This window comes from Triticum aestivum, chromosome 3D, assembly GCF_018294505.1.
Source record: "Triticum aestivum cultivar Chinese Spring chromosome 3D, IWGSC CS RefSeq v2.1, whole genome shotgun sequence".
NCBI classification, from domain to species: Eukaryota; Viridiplantae; Streptophyta; class Magnoliopsida; order Poales; family Poaceae; genus Triticum; species Triticum aestivum.
Window position 1 is genome coordinate 151,438,391 of NC_057802.1, and position 17,024 is coordinate 151,455,414.

Genomic DNA, 17,024 nt, shown 5'->3' on the forward strand with positions numbered 1-17,024 from the left:
ACTATATACATTATATGCATGACACATGTGGTGACTAAAGTCGGGTCGGCTCGTTGAGTACCCGCAAGTGATTCTGATGAGGGGGCTGAAAGGACAGGTGGCTCCACCCCGGTAGAGGTGGGCCTGGGTTCCTGACGGCCCCCGACTGTTTACTTTGTGGCGGAGCGACAGGGCAGGTTGAGACCACCTAGGAGAGAGGTGGGCTTGGCCCTGGTCAGCGTTCGCGGATACTTAACACGCTTAACGAGATCTTGGTATTTGATCTGAGTCTGGCCATTTGGTCTATACGCACTAACCATCTACGCGGGAGTAGTTATGGGTATCCCGGCATCGTGGTATCAGCCGAAGCCTTCGTGACGTCAGCGATTGAGTGGCGCGCGCCGGATTGGACTGGAACGCCACTAGGCTAGGTATGCTTCCGGCCGCGTACACAACGTGCAGGTGTGCATAGGGCGATGGGCCCAGACCCCTGCGCGCATAGGGTTAGACCGGCGTGCTGACCTCTCTGTTGTGCTTAGGTGGGGCTGCGACGTGTTGATCTTCCGAGGCCGGGCATGACCCAGAAAAGTGTGTCCGGCCAAATGGGATCGAGCGTGTTGGGTTATGTGGTGCACCCCTGCAGGGAAGTTTATCTATTCGAATAGCCGTGTCCCTCGGTAAAAGGACGACCCGGAGTTGTACCTTGACCTTATGGCAACTAGAACCGGATACTGAATAAAATACACCCTTCCAAGTGCCAGATACAACCCGGTGGTCACTCTCTAACAGGGCGATGAGGAGGGGATCGCCGGGTAGGATTATGCTATACGATGCTACTTGGAGGACTTCAATCTACTCTCTTCTACATGCTGCAAGATGGAGATGGCCAGAAGCGTAGTCTTCGACAGGACTAGCTATCCCCCTCTTATTCTGGCATTCTGCAGTTCAGTCCACTGATATGCCCCTTTACACATATACCCATGCATATGTAGTGTAGCTCCTTGCTTGCGAGTACTTTGGATGAGTACTCACGGTTGCTTCTCTCCCTCTTTTCCCCCTTTCCTTTCTATCTGGTTGTCACAACCAGATGCTGGAGCCCAGGAGCCAGACGCCACCGTCGACGACGACTCCTACGACACTGGAGGTGCCTACTACTACGTGCAGGCCGCTGACGACGACCAGGAGTAGTTAGGAGGATCCCAGGCAGGAGGCCTGCGCCTCGTTCGATCTGTATCCCAGTTTGTGCTAGCCTTCTTAAGGCAAACTTGTTTAACTTATGTATGTACTCAGATATTGTTGCTTCCGCTGACTCGTCTATGATCGAGCACTTGTATTCGAGCCCTCGAGGCCCCTGGCTTGTATTATGATGCTTGTATGACTTATTTATGTTTTAGAGTTGTGTTGTGATATCTTCCCGTGAGTCCCTGATCTTGATCGTACACATTTGCGTGCATGATTAGTGTACGGTCAAATCGGGGGCGTCACACATATCCCCCAAACCAATAGTAACAACATCCTTTTCACAGTCTATCCTAGCATTAACAGTATTCAAGAAGGGTCTACCAAATATAATGGGACAAAAGTTATCTTGTGGGGAACCAAGAACAAGAAAATCAGCAGGATATTTAACTTTCCCACACAAGACTTCAACATCTCTAACAATCCCAACTGGTGAAATAGTATCTCTATTGGCAAGCTTAATTGTAACATCAATTTCTTCTATCTCAGCAGGTGCAATATCATGCATAATTTCTTTGTATAAGGAATGAGGTATTGCACTTGCACTAGCACCCATATCACATAAGCCATGATAACAATGATCTCCTATTTTAACAGAAATAACAGGCATGCCTACAACAGGTCTATGTTTATTTTTAGTATCAGGTCTAGCAATTCTAGCAGTTTCCTCACAGAAGTAAATAACATGCCCATCAATATTATCAGCCAAGAGATCTTTAACCATAGCAATACTAGGTTCAACTTTAATTTGCTCAGGGGTTTTGGGTGTCTTAATAATACTTTTGTTGACTACAGTTGAAGCTTTAGCATGATCCTTTATTCTGACAGGGAAAGGTGGTTTCTCAATATAAGCAGTAGGAACAATAGGATCATTATAAGTGATAGTCATTTCTTCAACTTTAATAGGTGCAACCACTTTTACTTCAGTGGGAGGATTATATTTAAACCACTTCTCCTTAGGGAGATCAACATGAGTAGCAAATGATTCACAGAAAGAAGCTACTATCTCAGAGTCAAGTCCATATTTAGTGCTAAATTCACGGAAAACATCAGTATCCATAAAATATTTAACACAATCAAACTTAGGTGTCATACCTGACTCCTTACCTTCGTCGAGGTCCCAATCTTCAGAGTTGCGTTTAATTCTTTCCAATAAATCCCATTTGAATTCAATAGTCTTCATAGTAAAAGAACCAGCACAAGAAGTATCGAGCATGGTGCGATTGTTATCAGAAAGCCAAGCATAAAAATTTTGAATAATCATTTCTCTTGAGAGCTCATGATTGGGACATGAATATAACATTGATTTAAGCCCCCCCAAGCTTGAGCGATGCTTTCTCCTTCGCGAGGCCAAAAATTATATATATAATTGCGATCACGATGAACAAGATGCATAGGATAAAACTTCTGATGAACTTCCAATTTCAATCGTTTGTAGTTTCATGACTCCGTATCGTCACATAGCCTATACCATGTCAATGCATCTCCTTTCAAAGATAAAGGGAATACCTTCTTCTTAATAACATCATCGGGTATACCTGCAAGCTTAAATAATCCACAAACTTCATCCACATATATTAGGTGCTCATCAGGATGCTTTGTTCCATCTCCTGCAAAAGGATTAGCTAGCAGTTTTTCTAACATACCCGAAGGAATTTCAAAGTAGACATTTTCATTTTCAGTAGGTTCAGTAGGTTGAGGAGCTACTCTTTGCTCTACTGGTCGGGGTGAAGATACCCCAAACAAGCCCCTCAGAGGATTACTTTCCATAGTGACAAGTGACAGTAAATTTCAGCACACTATATAAATTTTTCCTTACCAAATTCCACCTACCAAAGGCGCTTCACTCCCCGACAACGGCGCCAGAAAAGAGTCTTGATGACCCACAAGTATAGGGGATCTATCGTAGTCCTTTTGATAAGTAAGAGTGTCGAACCCAACGAGGAGCAGAAGGAAATGATAAGCAGTTTTCAGCAAGGTATTCTCTGCAAGCACTGAAATAGTAGGTAACAAATAGTTTCGTGATAGGATAATTTGTAACGAGAAACAAGTAACAAAAGTAAATAAAGTGCAACAAGGTGGCCCAATCCGTTTTGTAGCAAAGGACAAGCCTGAACAAACTCTTATATAGAGAAAAGCGCTCCCGAGGACACATGGGAATTATCGTCAAGCTAGTTTTCATCACGTTCATATGATTCGCGTTCGGTACTTTGATAATTTGATATGTGGATGGACCGGTGCTTGGGTGATGCCCTTAGTTGGACAAGCATCCCACTTATGATTAACCCCTATTGCAAGCATCCGCAACTACAAAAGAAGTATTAAGGTAAACCTAACCATAGCATGAAACATGTGGATCCAAATCAGCCCCTTACGAAGCAACGCATAAACTAGGGTTTAAGTTTCTGTCACTCTAGCAACCCATCATCTACTTATTACTTCCCAATGCCTTCCTCTAGGCCCAAACAATGGTGAAGTGTCATGTAGTCGACGTTCACATAACACCACTAGAGGATAGACAACATACATCTCATCAAAATATCGAACGAATACCAAATTCACATGACTACTAATAGCAAGACTTCTCCCATGTCCTCGGGAACAAACGTAACTACTCACAAAGCATATTCATGTTCATAATTAGAGGAGTATTAATATGCATAAAGGATCTGAACATATGATGTTCCACCAAATAAACCAACTGGCATCAACTACAAGGAGTAATCAACACTACTAGCAACCTACAGGTACCAATCCCAGACTTGGAGACAAGAATTGGATACAAGAGATGAACTAGGGTTTGAGAGGAGATGGTGCTGGTGAAGATGTTGATGGAGATTGCCCTCTCTCGATGAGAGGAGCGTTGGTGGTGACGATGGCGATGATTTCCCCCTCCCGGAGGGAAGTGTCCCCGGCAGAACAGCTCTGCCGGAGCCCTAGATTGGTTCCGCCAAGGTTCCGCCTCGTGGCGGCGGAGTCTCGTCCCGAAAGCTTGCTTATGATTTTTCTTCGGACGAAAGACTTCATATAGCAGAAGATGGGCACCGGAGGGCCACAGGGGGCCCACGAGGCAGGGGGCGCGCCCCCACCCTCGTGGATAGGTGGAGGCCCCCCTGACGTATTTCTTCCGCTCAGTATTTTTTATTATTTCCAAAAATAACTTTCGTGGAGTTTCAGGACTTTTGGAGTTGTGCAGAATAGGTCTCTAATATTTGCTCCTTTTCCAGCCCAGAATTCCAGCTGCCGGCATTCTCCCTCCTTATGTAAACCTTGTAAAATAAGAGAGAATAGACATAAGTATTGTGACATAATGTGTAATAACAACCCATAATGCAATAAATATCGATATAAAAGCATGATGCAAAATGGACGTATCAACGTTCCGTCTTCCAGATGTCGTCGATGCATACCACAATCTGCATCTACTCCTGGCCTACCTCTTAAACTATTTTTATACTACCAAAAACCAAGTGAAACGATTACTAGTAATTTTTTTATAATCAGTTTATCCTATCCAACAAACTAGTTCATAATTCCTAGCCCAAATACGTTGCCATGTACATGTAAATATCTCCACACTTCTCCTCCTTTTACAAACAACTAACCAAACATGATTTTATACCAACACTGTTTAAAGTTTTTTAAGTACAAAAACAATCTTTGTAAGCGCATTCCTAATTGAATTATTAGCAACACTAATTTTGTAGAAAATCTTCTTCAAACAAATTTTGGTAAAACTGATTATCTAGCTATGTGTAATAATCCATCTACATGTCAGAGATTAAAGAGAAGGAAATCAAAGTAAGATGCTTAGGCCTAATTCTTTAGAAGGCTTCTAAAATAAGCTACCCTCCTCGAATACGAGGGGCGACTTCTAAAATAAGCTGGGGAGGAAACTGCTTGTGTCATAAGCCACAAAAATAGATATGAGCCTTTATTTCATTTGTGAATTGACTCTTGAGAGCAAACGAGATCAACAGATTTTGATTGGCCATCAAAAGTTACAAGGAGGTCCAATTCTGGTGTGGCCCGGCCAAATTTAGGTTAGAAGCAACAAACCTAGAAACCTACGCTATCGTTTCTAATGGTCATTGTTGGTTTTTCTCTGTTTGACGCGGGGGTAAAACCTCGGTTTTTTCTATGTTCGTTCATGGTGCGGTTCGTGGTGCGGGGTGAGTGTGACGGACAAAGCCAGAGCGGAGCGGAAAAAACTAAGTTCTTTTCCAGTAGGTGAGATGATCTGAGATTTTTTATTAACTAAGTCTCCCCTTTTTATGTAGAATAAACTAGGCCTTTATTTCATTCTTTGATTGGCGCTCGGGGCGCTCGGGAGTAACTGGAATCAGCATATTCTTTTTTTGGTGAATACGCATGGATGGGGGATACAGGGTGCAGCTCTAGGTGGCGGCGTGCGCGCTACGGCGTCCCCTAGGGTGCTAGAAGAGCATAAATGACGGTGCTCAGCCTCACAACACACGTTCTCAGGTTACAGGAATAAGAGGTCCAAGCCTTTTTGCCCCTGCACGAGCCCACAAACGAGCCTCATCTTTGATTGTGCAGGCAAGATCATTGTTCGGTGGTTGGGTATTGTCGAAGACGGCAGCGTTGCGATGCTTCCAGATGGACCAGAGAGTGAGGGCGATGAAGGAGTTGGTTCCCTTACGAAGGTGTGCCGAAGCGGAGCTGATGATCGTGCACCACCAGGTGAAGAAACCGCTGGTCGGGCTCGGGGTGGGTATTGGTAGGCGGCACCAATAGAGGATCTCGTGCCAAGTTATCCTGGAGAAGACGCACTGTGCGAGTATGTGGTCTAGGGTTTCCGGTTCCTGGCAGCAAAGTTTGCAGAGAGAGTCATGCAGTAAGCCATGGCGCGCTCGGCGCTCGGCAGTCCAACATCGGTCCATGGATGCAAGCCAGAGGAAGAATTTGGCTTCGGTCAGTGCCCACGATCGCCAGATAAAGCACCAGTGAGGGGCGGTGGTCGATCCGCGGAACAGGGCCTGATAAGCGGAGCTCGCCTAGTACCTCCCATTCTTGGTCCACTTCCAAGTGATTCGGTCCGGTTCGGCGGAAAGCTGGGTCCGCTGGATAATCAACATATTCTGATTGGCCATCATAAGTTAGAAGGAGGTCCAGTTCTGGTGTGATCCAGTCAAATCCAGGTTAGAAGCGATGAAACTAGAAACTTCAGTTGTTTTTCCGTGGTCATGCTGGTTTTTTTTTAAAAAAAACTAACTTTATTCAATCGAAATAACTGATACATCGTTTAAGAGGAAGGGTACAAATTTCATTCAATGGCTTCTCACACCAATCAACGGTATCAGAAAATCTAGCCAACCTAGCAAGTTGATGTGGGGTGGAACCTCTGTTTTTCTTTCTCTGTTCGTTCGTGGTTCGGGCCTTCGGGGTGGGTGCGACGGGCAAAGCCTGAGCTCAACGGGAAAAACTAAGTTCTTTTCAAGTAGGTGAGATGATTATCTGTGATTTTCTATTAACTAAGTTTCCCTATTTTAAGTAGATGTGATTGCAACTTATGATACTCATTATCCAAACAACCACTTGGAGGGTCACGCCACGCTGGCCCTGGCCCTAGCCGTAACTTGTAGCTGTATCAACTTTTAAGCCTCGTAGCTCTCCCACACAAGAGAGCATTGGAAGGCATGGGCAGCTCGTCTCTGGGATCAGGGACTCCGGAGTCGCCTTGGCTGACTCGCAGGTACAGCTCTTGGCCTAGGTACCTCTTCTCCACATCTTGAGACCTCAGGTTCCACATGCCCTCGTTATCCAAATACACCAGCACAGCGGTCCATGACGTGGGATACACCTGCACGGTAGACCGGTACATGGCGTCAACCAGATTGTACGTCGACCTTGCGTCCGGGCTCCATTTGCCCCACGCCATCCTGTCAAATTCACAGCCACATCAATTTGTTTATGAGTAGCACAAAAGTAAAGATCAAACTCACACGGCGCAACCACTAATTCCAGATTGAATAATTTACCCGACAACGAAGAAGCTGTGGCCGTCGAGGTGCCAGGTCTGCATGGACGGCAGCCTGTTCTCGAACACGATCTGGACGTAGTCCCGGTAGGAGGCGTCGATGACCGTGGTGCCGATGAACGGGTTCCTCCTCTCCGGCCTGCCGGAGACGACCTTGAAGACCCCGGCGATCCTGAAGTAGTCGGCCAGCTTCAGTGGCGTGCCCGCGTTGGCGAAGGCCACGCCGTTCACCGTGCACCTCCGCCGGCCGCCGATGTCGGACTCGTCGTTCTGGAGGAGCAGGGTGCGGGTGACGTTGATATCCCCGTAGTGAAAGGAGCCCTGCGGGTTGGGCCGCGCCGCGCCGGACGTCAAGTTCATCCTGAGTGACACATATGCACCCGGCCGTCCGGCAATTTTATTCAATTTCTAACACATTATTCTAGTCCATGGACTTGTTGGCCTGGAACAGATAGATACCTTATGGACATGGCCTGCTCCATGGAACGGTTGTAGTTGGTATGCGAGGACCGGTCGTCCAGCGGGGCGTCGCCGGAAGGCGGCTGCTCGCCGGAGCCGGCGTAGAGGACGGTGGCGACGCCGAAGATCTCCGGGAGGACGAAGAGCGAGCTGACGACCATGTAATACGCCTTGGGCGCCTGGTCGGCCGCCACGAGGACGGAGACGGATTGGCCGGGGTGGACGTCCAGCGACGCGTAGTGCTTCTGCAGTGTGTAGGTGCCCTCCGCCTCCACCAGCAGCAGCTTGTGGCCCTGGAGCCGGAAGTTGAGCGACGTCCTCGTGCCCACGTTCGACACGCGAAGCCGGTACGTGCGCCCTGCCTTGAACGTCACCTCCGCCTCGTAAGGGCCCAAGCCGTTGATCAAGATGCCGTCCGGCGGCGGCAGTCCACGGCTTCTGTCCAGGAGCTCTTTCATCTCCTGCTCCAGCCAAACCACAGGGATTACAATCGAAGCAATTAACTTGGATGGGTAGTACACGTCCTGATCTAACCTTTGCGTCCATGTTGTACCAGTCCCCTATGAGGACGTCGAACTCGCCGTCGGGCTGGGGGAACGGGACGTCGATGACGGGGCGGTTGTTGACGCGGATGGGGCCGTGGCCGCCGGCAGCGGCGTGCAGCCCCAGCGACGGCCGGTAGAAGAAGCTGCCAATCTCGTCCTTGGCCTGGAACACGTAGGTCCAGTTCTCCCCGGGCTGGATCGCGCAGTTCGTGCCCGCCACACCGTCGTTCCACGAGTTTCTCCTCATCTGCAGACCGTTCCTGCACACAATACTCGAGCTGTAGAAGATGATGCATGTCTAGCCAGGAGAACTGCCCAGGCGCACGCACGTGCACGTACCATGTGAGGAGGAAAGGCTCGTCTAGGGTGTTGACGACGTTGACGTGGGCGACGTCGTTGGTGGTGAGGTTGAGCAGCGGCCCGGGGAGCCGGCCGTTGATGGCGATCACCCTCTTGGAGACGCCCAGCGGGGATCGCAGGGAGTAGGACACCTCCCAGTTCAGGAAAACGTGCCGGTCCTCGGCGGCGACGAGGGCCGAGTGCAGGATGCCTGCTAGCACAATGGCGACAAGGCGCCCGCGGTGCATGGCGCTACCACGACAGGGGAGGCGATGATCTAGTTATTTCACACAAGGCAAAGCAGATGTACCTGATTAGTTTGGTGCAAAAATAACCACTCCCGCATGAGGAGTGTATTAGTGTGAGTTACGTGGTTGTTCTGAAACTGGTGGGAGTCTGGCGGCTTGTTGCTGTGGAATAATGCTTGGGCGTGGCACACACGAGATACATGGATGTTTCAGTTTTTCCCTTTGTCGGTCAACTTCTCACAAGGAGATTACGCTAGCTCATAATATGGAAATTCAAAAATGCTACACATACGGGCGACTTTTTATGGGATCAACAGACTGCCCTTCTTCCTCACTAATCCCCTGAGCTTTGCTACATCTATGTAAAATCTGTTGTGAAACTTACGTACGAGCTCACGCGGCTTGATTTAGTTGGAAGAAAATAAGGCCCCTCCCCCTTCCCGAATTTCACATACGCGGGGGAGGGTTGATTTTAGAAAGGAAGGGAACGTAGCTTTACGTAACGTGGTAGGTAGGTGTAGCATTTTTGATAACCCCTCCTCCTTCCCGAATTTCAGAGTGGGCCCCGCTTCATCCTTTTTGAAACGCGGCCCCGCTTCATCCTAATTACTCAATCAAAACAAACCCACCTCAGCACAGCCCGTAAAACTCCTGTAAAAACCGCGTAACTGCAGCATTGCTCATGGAAATTTGCTAAGCAAAATGGCCGCGATTACCGCTCCTTCTGTCGGGGCGACTGGATGGCGATCCCTGACCGGATCCGGGGCGGCGATTCTGATGGATAGGAGGATTGAATCCACAGAGAAGAGAGGGATCTAGAGAGCAGAGGATCACATACCTGTGGGAGAGGACCCCCTTGGTCTTCACGATCGGTCGATCAGGACAGGAGCACGCGATACGCTATGGGCGTGTTTGATTGATTGCACCGATTTTCGATGGTTGCACCGAAAAAATGAGCCAGACTGAGTGAAGACTGGTTGAGACAATACAGGGTACAATACTACATTTGCATATTATTTGGTTACCTGCAGACGTAGGCTATGCATCCTGAAGAAAACAATTTTCACTCAATGTTTGGTAGTTTGGCTCGCATGGTGATTCGGAGTTAACGACTACACTTAAACACGGCCTTGAGCCGCTCCTCGAACTCGCCGCGGTACTTGGCGTCGGTGACCAGCGCGACCAGGCGCACGTCCAGGAGGTTGTCGTGCACGTCGCCGTGCACGACGCACTGCGCGAGCCCCTCCACGACGACGGTCTTGCCCACGTCGGGCTCGCCGATCAGGACGGGGTTGTTCTTGGTGCGCCGCGACAGGATCCACACCACACGCCGGATCTCCTCGTCGTGGCCGATGACCAGGTCCAGCTTGCTCGCCACCTCCACGAGGTTGCGGCCGTGCGTCTTGAGGGCCTGGAAATTGGTGCCCCCCGATGCGGACTCCACGCGACGGTTGTCGCCTCCCCGGAGCTTCGACCTCGGCCTTCACCCGCGCGGCCGAGACGTCGGCTTCCTTGAGTGCGTCGGAGATCTGCGGGTCCTCGGGGAGGCCCATGAGCAGCTGGTCGACGGCAAGGTGCGAGTCACCGCGCGACTTCTGTGCCGACTGCGCATGGCAGACGACCTTGACCAGCGAGGTGGACGTCGGGACGGTGTCGGGCGGCGGGGACTGCAAGGGAAGCCTCTTGAGCGCGGCGGCCGCGGCGTCGTTGCCACCAGACGCGTGGGCGATGGCCTGGCGGAGGATGCCTGACTTGTCCGCCACGAGCGCCGCGGCGTGAGCTGCGCGTGGCCAGCCTCGGACGCCATCTCGTGCGCCGCCGCGAGCGCCTCATTGGTCTTGTGCGTGAACTTGTCGGGATTCATGGCTTCCGCTTCTGCGAACTACGGCTTAACTGCAAGGAAAGTGGCAATTGCGATGTGTGGATTCGTGGGTTCGAATACTCGCTTTGGTGTCTTCTCGTCGGAATTGCTGGGAGAGATCGAAGATGAGATGAGTAATAAGAGGAGGGAGGGGATAGTTCGCCGGAGGCCTAGAACGGCGTGGAAGCGGTGGGAAGGCAGCGAGTTAGGGGCGAGGGCGTGGCCGTGAGTCGCTCCTTGAGCCAGGCTGAGGTGGAGAAGACCACGGCGAGGGCGCCGGACGGGGCCTGCTCGGTGGCAGCGGTCTGGCAGGCCATCTTCCCGAGCGAGATCTTGATGTAAATAGGTTAGTATAGAAAAATAATATAAAATAACATATAAATCAGACAAAAGTGGTAATATAATACTTTCTCCGTTACTTTATATAAGGCGTGTTTGTTTTTTCAAAAGTCAAATAAGTGTATGTTTGAGTGAATATTTAGAAAAAATATATCAATATCCGCAATACGAAATTTATATTATTTGATTCATCATGAAAAATAGTTTTATATTTTATCTATTAGGTATCTCAAATGTTCTTATTTTATTCTAGAACCTCGATCAAATATTCTAAAACCTTGGTTAAAAATTCAAATGGTGACTTGCACAGAAATAAATACACCTTATATTCTAGAATGGATGGAGTAGCATTTAACAATAAAAAATTACAGATATGATTGAGATGTATCAGTCATTCAATGTGTACGATTTTCGTCCTAGTTTAGATACATGCTATCCTTGTTGTCTTCCCCTCCCATTGGCAAGTTTGATTATGATCCTGTAATCTTTTGAAAAATAGTTTTTTGAGTAGATTTTGCCTGGCTCCATCCACACACGAGTAGATGTTCCATTTTAGTTGATCTAGTACTTTGCAGCCATGTATCTTTGCACTAAAAATTATTTACTGATTGTTTCTTTAAATTTTAGCACTTTTGTGTCATCTAGCAAGTACTCACCCGACATAGACAAAAGTAGAAAAAGTAAATGAGTTGATACAATCATGGAGATGATCCATTGACAAAGAAACTTAACTGTACTATGAGCACTTTAAATTCAGACGCTTTGGTGATAGCTCTTGCGGAGGCCAAACTAAAGTTAATCTATACCAGAATGCTGACATCAACATGACTGATAACAATGTACGTGATCATGATCACAATTTTAATCCATCTACTAGAAAGTCTACTTATCTGAGTAAGAACCAATTTTGGTAATATGTATAAAGTTGGCGCGTCCCATGCCGTCAAATCTTCTTTGAATTTCCATCAGTCACCCATTTCCACTTTCATGGGCTAGATATACTAGAGGGGTGTTTTCCGGAAGAAAATTTTAAGCATTTTGTTTGTTTGCCCTGTACATTGTAAAAGTACTTTCACAGATATATATTGCATACCATGAAAGTCATTATAAAAGCATAAACATCAAAAATGCAATTTTAATTATCAAATAATATCTTGATGCAACATGTCTATGTGATACAAACAATGATCATAACATACATGTACTCTAATATAAACAACTATTGGAAAAATATAATGGTATCAGGGGAGGGGGCCATAGCCCCCTACTCTAACATAAGTGGGGGAATGGTGTGAAAGCCTCCCTAATTCTAACTAAACTAGTTATGATATGATTTCTCAACGTTAAAATATTGTGCCCGACACTAAACCGCATACATTATATTGAGCCCTTTTCAGATAACTAAAATGCAAGAATACCTTAGCTGGATTAGCGCATTGAATAATGGTTTGATTTGTTTAATCAATTTTCATTGCAGCACATGTAGCACATTAAATTCAGGTGAACTGACAGGGAGGCATTTGACGACATCTGTAGCACATCCTTCAGTTCCAGTTGCACTCTTTGGAATTATCCTTTGGTGTGTTCTCTCTATGCATGGAGAGTTCGGAGGGTGGTGGCATCCTTGTCTTCGGCGAAATTTTGGAGCCAGGAATTGTGTACACTCCACTGGTGTCTTCTCCGTAAATTTCTTAGTCCAATGCACACTTCAATATAGATCATTCATCGGTATATGCATATGTGGGCACAGGATATGAAGCAATAGCACGATACATGAATGACAGGTTGTCCAAAAGTGAGAGTGACTAACATTTTACAAGATATGTAGTATGTCTTCAAATTAGTTGTATCACTTGGCAATAAATTTTTTGTTGTATTTAAGTAAGCTTGTGTAGAATAGTGTACTCGCAAGTTCTGACCCTGAGAGTAACTCTAGTTCAATTAACTATTGACCAACCATTTTGGGTACTCCTATATTTTGCCAAAGTTCATGCCCCAACTTTTTTATTTAAAATATAGGGAATATTTTGAACTGATTTTGGAGAGCTTTTTTCTGAATGGTCAAGTTCTTCCATTTGATCCCTCGGTTTTTATCGGACAAAGAACTTTTGTGGATTCAGGAACTACACTGGCGTACCTTGCAAATGGTGCTTTTGACCCATTCGTTGATGGAGTTATACTAGTGATATACTTAAACCATTCTTAGCTATTATGAGAAGTATGTGTCCTACTTACATTATGAAACTATTATGTCTCACATTTGTAGATAGCTGCTGCAGTATCTTCATATATACACCTAATGGTGAAGAACGAGGATAGATGCTTCATTACTTCTACAAGGTAATATTTTTTACCCTTTATGAAAGAACTCAACACATCTTGTTTATCCTCTCTTGTGTCATAGCCCCAGCAATGATTATATCATCCATGTGTACCAATGTAAACAACTATTGGAAAAATATAATGGTTTCAGAGGGGAGGGGGCCATAGCCCCCTGCCCTAACATAAGGTGGGGGGAAGGGTGGGGAATCCTCCCTAATTCTAACTTAACTACTCCATCCGATTTATATTACTTGTCTCTCAAATGAACTTATCTAGGCGACAAGTAATATGGATCAGAGGGAGTAGTTGTGTTTCAGGGAAAAGCAGGTGCTTGAACATTATGGCCAAGTGATTTCATAGGTATATTTAAAGGCATCATATATTACACAATATAAAGGGGTGTCACTGGCACAAATGGTGACATTGAAAATCGAAGAACCCATGAGTCAGAGGATCATACGCTCTTGCGTCAGCCATAGCCAGGAAGTGAGTAGATCTCCTACATCAGAATGTGTAACTTAAAGTGTGTTACGTTAATTGCTAATTGATGCACCCATGAAGGAATTAAACACTTGTGTTAAGTTTCAATTAGCTTTTTTTAGAAAAGGAGGATATACCCCTGGCCTCTGCATATGGGCGATGCATCAGCCATTTCATTAATTATTCACAATGACCTTACAAAGTAATACAACAATAAGCCTGAAGCCATCATCTTGGCAACACATGTCGCTACTCCTATCCGTTGTTGAAGGGGTGCCGAATGTCCAAGCCTAATACCAAACAGACATCACACCAAAGCCTAACATCTAAAGCCGGATGCCCTAGCCCGGCCATAATACTGGGACTAGGTTACACCGATCTGGCGCACTCTTAGAGGCCACCGCCGCCATCTTCCACCGATCCATCTCCAGAGCAGGTACCAATGCACTGACCTTGACAGGCCTGCTGTCAACGCCACCACGGCGCCAGACAACGCCACCATCCTGCACGTATCCATCCACACGCGCTCATCACCGAAACTCCGCAGCGCCATGCAGTCGAGATCCGTTGTTGGCCTTGCGGTAGATGTAACACCGCTCCTTCCTTGTCCCCTCTAGCTAGCTCCTGCTCCAAAACGATGCCCCCGGGAGGGAGAACGACACCGAAGGCGCCGTCATCATCCGATCCAGTAGACCCAGATCCAGGGTTTCCCCCAGAACATCCCAATCATGTTGACACAACTTACCTTTAGTTCTAGTTACTTTCCCTTTGAACCACCAGGGCCTTTCTTGCGGCTTGGAACAAGCACATGCTTTGAAAAAGTGCAGATCCAGAGACAACATACTACTCACCTTACTATTTGTGTCACTGAACAATGTGTTAGATGATATATACAATGTGAAGCTTTGTTAGATGTAGGCATGCTTACTTTTTCTTAACAGTGGCATCATGCTCGTCTAGAGTTTAAGATTCAGTTGGAAGATCAGCAATGATGTTGCTGCTTATAGAGTTGAGATGGAGTTTTAATAGTCTAGTCAGATGCATTTTGAACAATTTAGCTCAAAGTTAAGCAACGAGGTAGGAAAGTGTTACCTTTCGTTGCCAGTGACAACATCCTCAATAGTAACTATGGTCTCTTTGAGGTCTCCAATGTAGAAGTGCATGCTCTATCCCATGCAACCAAAAGACTGACCTGATGGAAGAGACTAGGCAATACATTTATATGTCAACACTCCCCCTCACGGATGGCTCCCTCAGGCCTAAACATGGACCGGAAGTGGGCTGCAATTTAATTGCGCTAGCCGGGTCTTGAACTTAAGACATCTTGGCTCCGATACCATGTAGAAGTGCATGCTCTAGCCAATGCAACCAAAAGACCGATCTGATGAAAGAGACTAGGCAATACATTTATACGTCAACATCCCATAGTCAAGTGGTCCTTGTTATGCTCATCTAGCAACATATAATTTCTAAATAAGAAAATGTGCACATAGTAGGTTTAATCAACATGTATGGAAGAAACTAAATTCAATGGCATTGAAATTTGAAAAATACCATGAAATTTTCATGCTCGAGTCAAACAATATATATATTACAAAGCAAAAGATGTGTTATTCGCCTATCTTTTTGTATAGGTTATTATTCATAAAATAATGGATGATCATGGTTTTTCAAGTGAATGTTGTTTGTCCATAGTTAACATGATATGTATGTCTACCAATGTTCTAATGATCAATCCAATCGAATCTTTTTTCGCAACAATGGTAGGTGGTTCTATGTGAAATCAGAATTGTACAAGAGTATTCAATATGATATTTTTATCTACTAATTGTCAAGATAGTGAACAAAGTACAGATTGATATAAGTGTAACGGAACTTAAACATAAACTACCTGACAGTTGGTGGTGGCAGGTGTGTAGCCAAAGCGAGTGAAGTGCTGCTGTTAGCGCTATTAATAATACCTTTTATCTTGACAAGTCGAATGGGCTATTAATAGTTTGCACGACAGAGGCGGGGAATAGATGTTAGTGAAAACCATTTGATATGCATAATTTATGCGAGACATAATTCATAGAGTACATGACCTACCATACATGTTGCAGGTGTTTTCTTCGATAAGCCTTCTGTAGGTATGGGCAAGTGATGTCTACTACGCAACTTTATTCTTGTAGACTCGTGTTGGGCCTCCAAGCACAGATTTTTGTAGGACAGTAGCAATTTTCCCTCAAGTGGATGACCTAAGATTTATCAATCCGTGGGAGGCGTAGGATGAAGATGGTGTCTCTCAAACAACCCTGCAACCAAATACAAGAAATCTCTTGTGTCCCCAACACACCCAATACAATTGCAAATTGTATAGGTGCACTAGTTCGATGAAGAGATGGTGATAAAAGTGTAATATGGATGGTAGAAATATATTTTTATAATCTGAATAAATAAAAACAGCAAGGTAGCAATCTATAAAAGTGAGCACAAACGGTATTGCAATGCTTGAAAATGAGGCCTAGGGTCCGTACTTTCGCTAGTGCAATCTCTCTACAATGCTAATGATCACATAACCATCCCCCAAAGTGCGATGAAGAATCAGTCCAAAGTTTCTATCTAGCGGAGAACATAAGAAGAAATTATTTGTAGGGTACGAAACCACCTCGAAACTATTCTTTCCGATCGATCTATCCAAGAGTTCGTACTAAAATAACACCAAATAATTTCAGATTCATAATACTCAATCCAACACAAAGAACCCCAAAGAGTGCCCCAAGATTTCTACCGGAGAAACAAAGACAAGAACGTGCATCAACCCCTATGCATAGATTACCCCAATGTCACCTCGTGCATCAACCCCTATGCATAGATTACCCCAATTTCACCTCGGGAATCTACGAGTTGAGTGCCAAAACATATATCAAGTGAATCAATAAGATACCCCATTATCACCACGGGTATTCATAGCAAGACATACATAAAGTGTTCTCAAATCCATAAAAGTATTCAATCCGATAAAATAAAATCTCAAAGGGAAAACTCAATTCATCACAACAAGATAGAGAGGGGAAAACACCATATGATCCAACTATATTAACAAATCCCGCGATACATCAAGATCGTGCCATCTCAAGAACACGACAGAGAGAGAGAGAGATTATACGCATAGCTACTGGTACAAACCCTCAGCCCCGAGGGTGGACTACTCCCTCCTCATCATGGTGGCC

The 17,024-nt window shown here is 45.9% G+C and overlaps 1 protein-coding gene across 1 annotated transcript; it reads right to left on the reverse strand.

Annotated features, from left to right (window-relative positions):
• Positions 1–6,483: 6,483 nt before the first annotated feature.
• LOC123077979 (monocopper oxidase-like protein SKS1) lies at positions 6,484–8,889 on the reverse strand. Its single transcript, XM_044500362.1, has 5 exons — positions 8,563–8,889; positions 8,213–8,483; positions 7,679–8,139; positions 7,221–7,580; positions 6,484–7,121 (listed from the first exon to the last, which is right to left on the reverse strand). The coding sequence occupies exons 1-5, from the start codon at positions 8,808–8,810 to the stop codon at positions 6,830–6,832; spliced, it is 1,632 nt and encodes a 543-aa protein (XP_044356297.1). The 5' UTR covers positions 8,811–8,889; the 3' UTR covers positions 6,484–6,829.
• Between the last annotated feature and the right edge of the window lie 8,135 nt (positions 8,890–17,024).

What these genes read in the sequence shown, in the direction of transcription:
- LOC123077979 (XM_044500362.1), bottom strand. Translation starts at nt 8,810, where the DNA reads ATGCACCGCGGGCGCCTTGTCGCCATTGTGCTAGCAGGCATCCTGCAC. An exon ending in GAGCAGGCCATGTCCATAAG is followed by an intron (nt 7,581 to 7,678) that starts GTATCTATCTGT and finishes TGTGTCACTCAG; the next exon opens with GATGAACTTGACGTCCGGCG. An exon ending in CACAGCTTCTTCGTTGTCGG is followed by an intron (nt 7,122 to 7,220) that starts GTAAATTATTCA and finishes TGAATTTGACAG; the next exon opens with GATGGCGTGGGGCAAATGGA.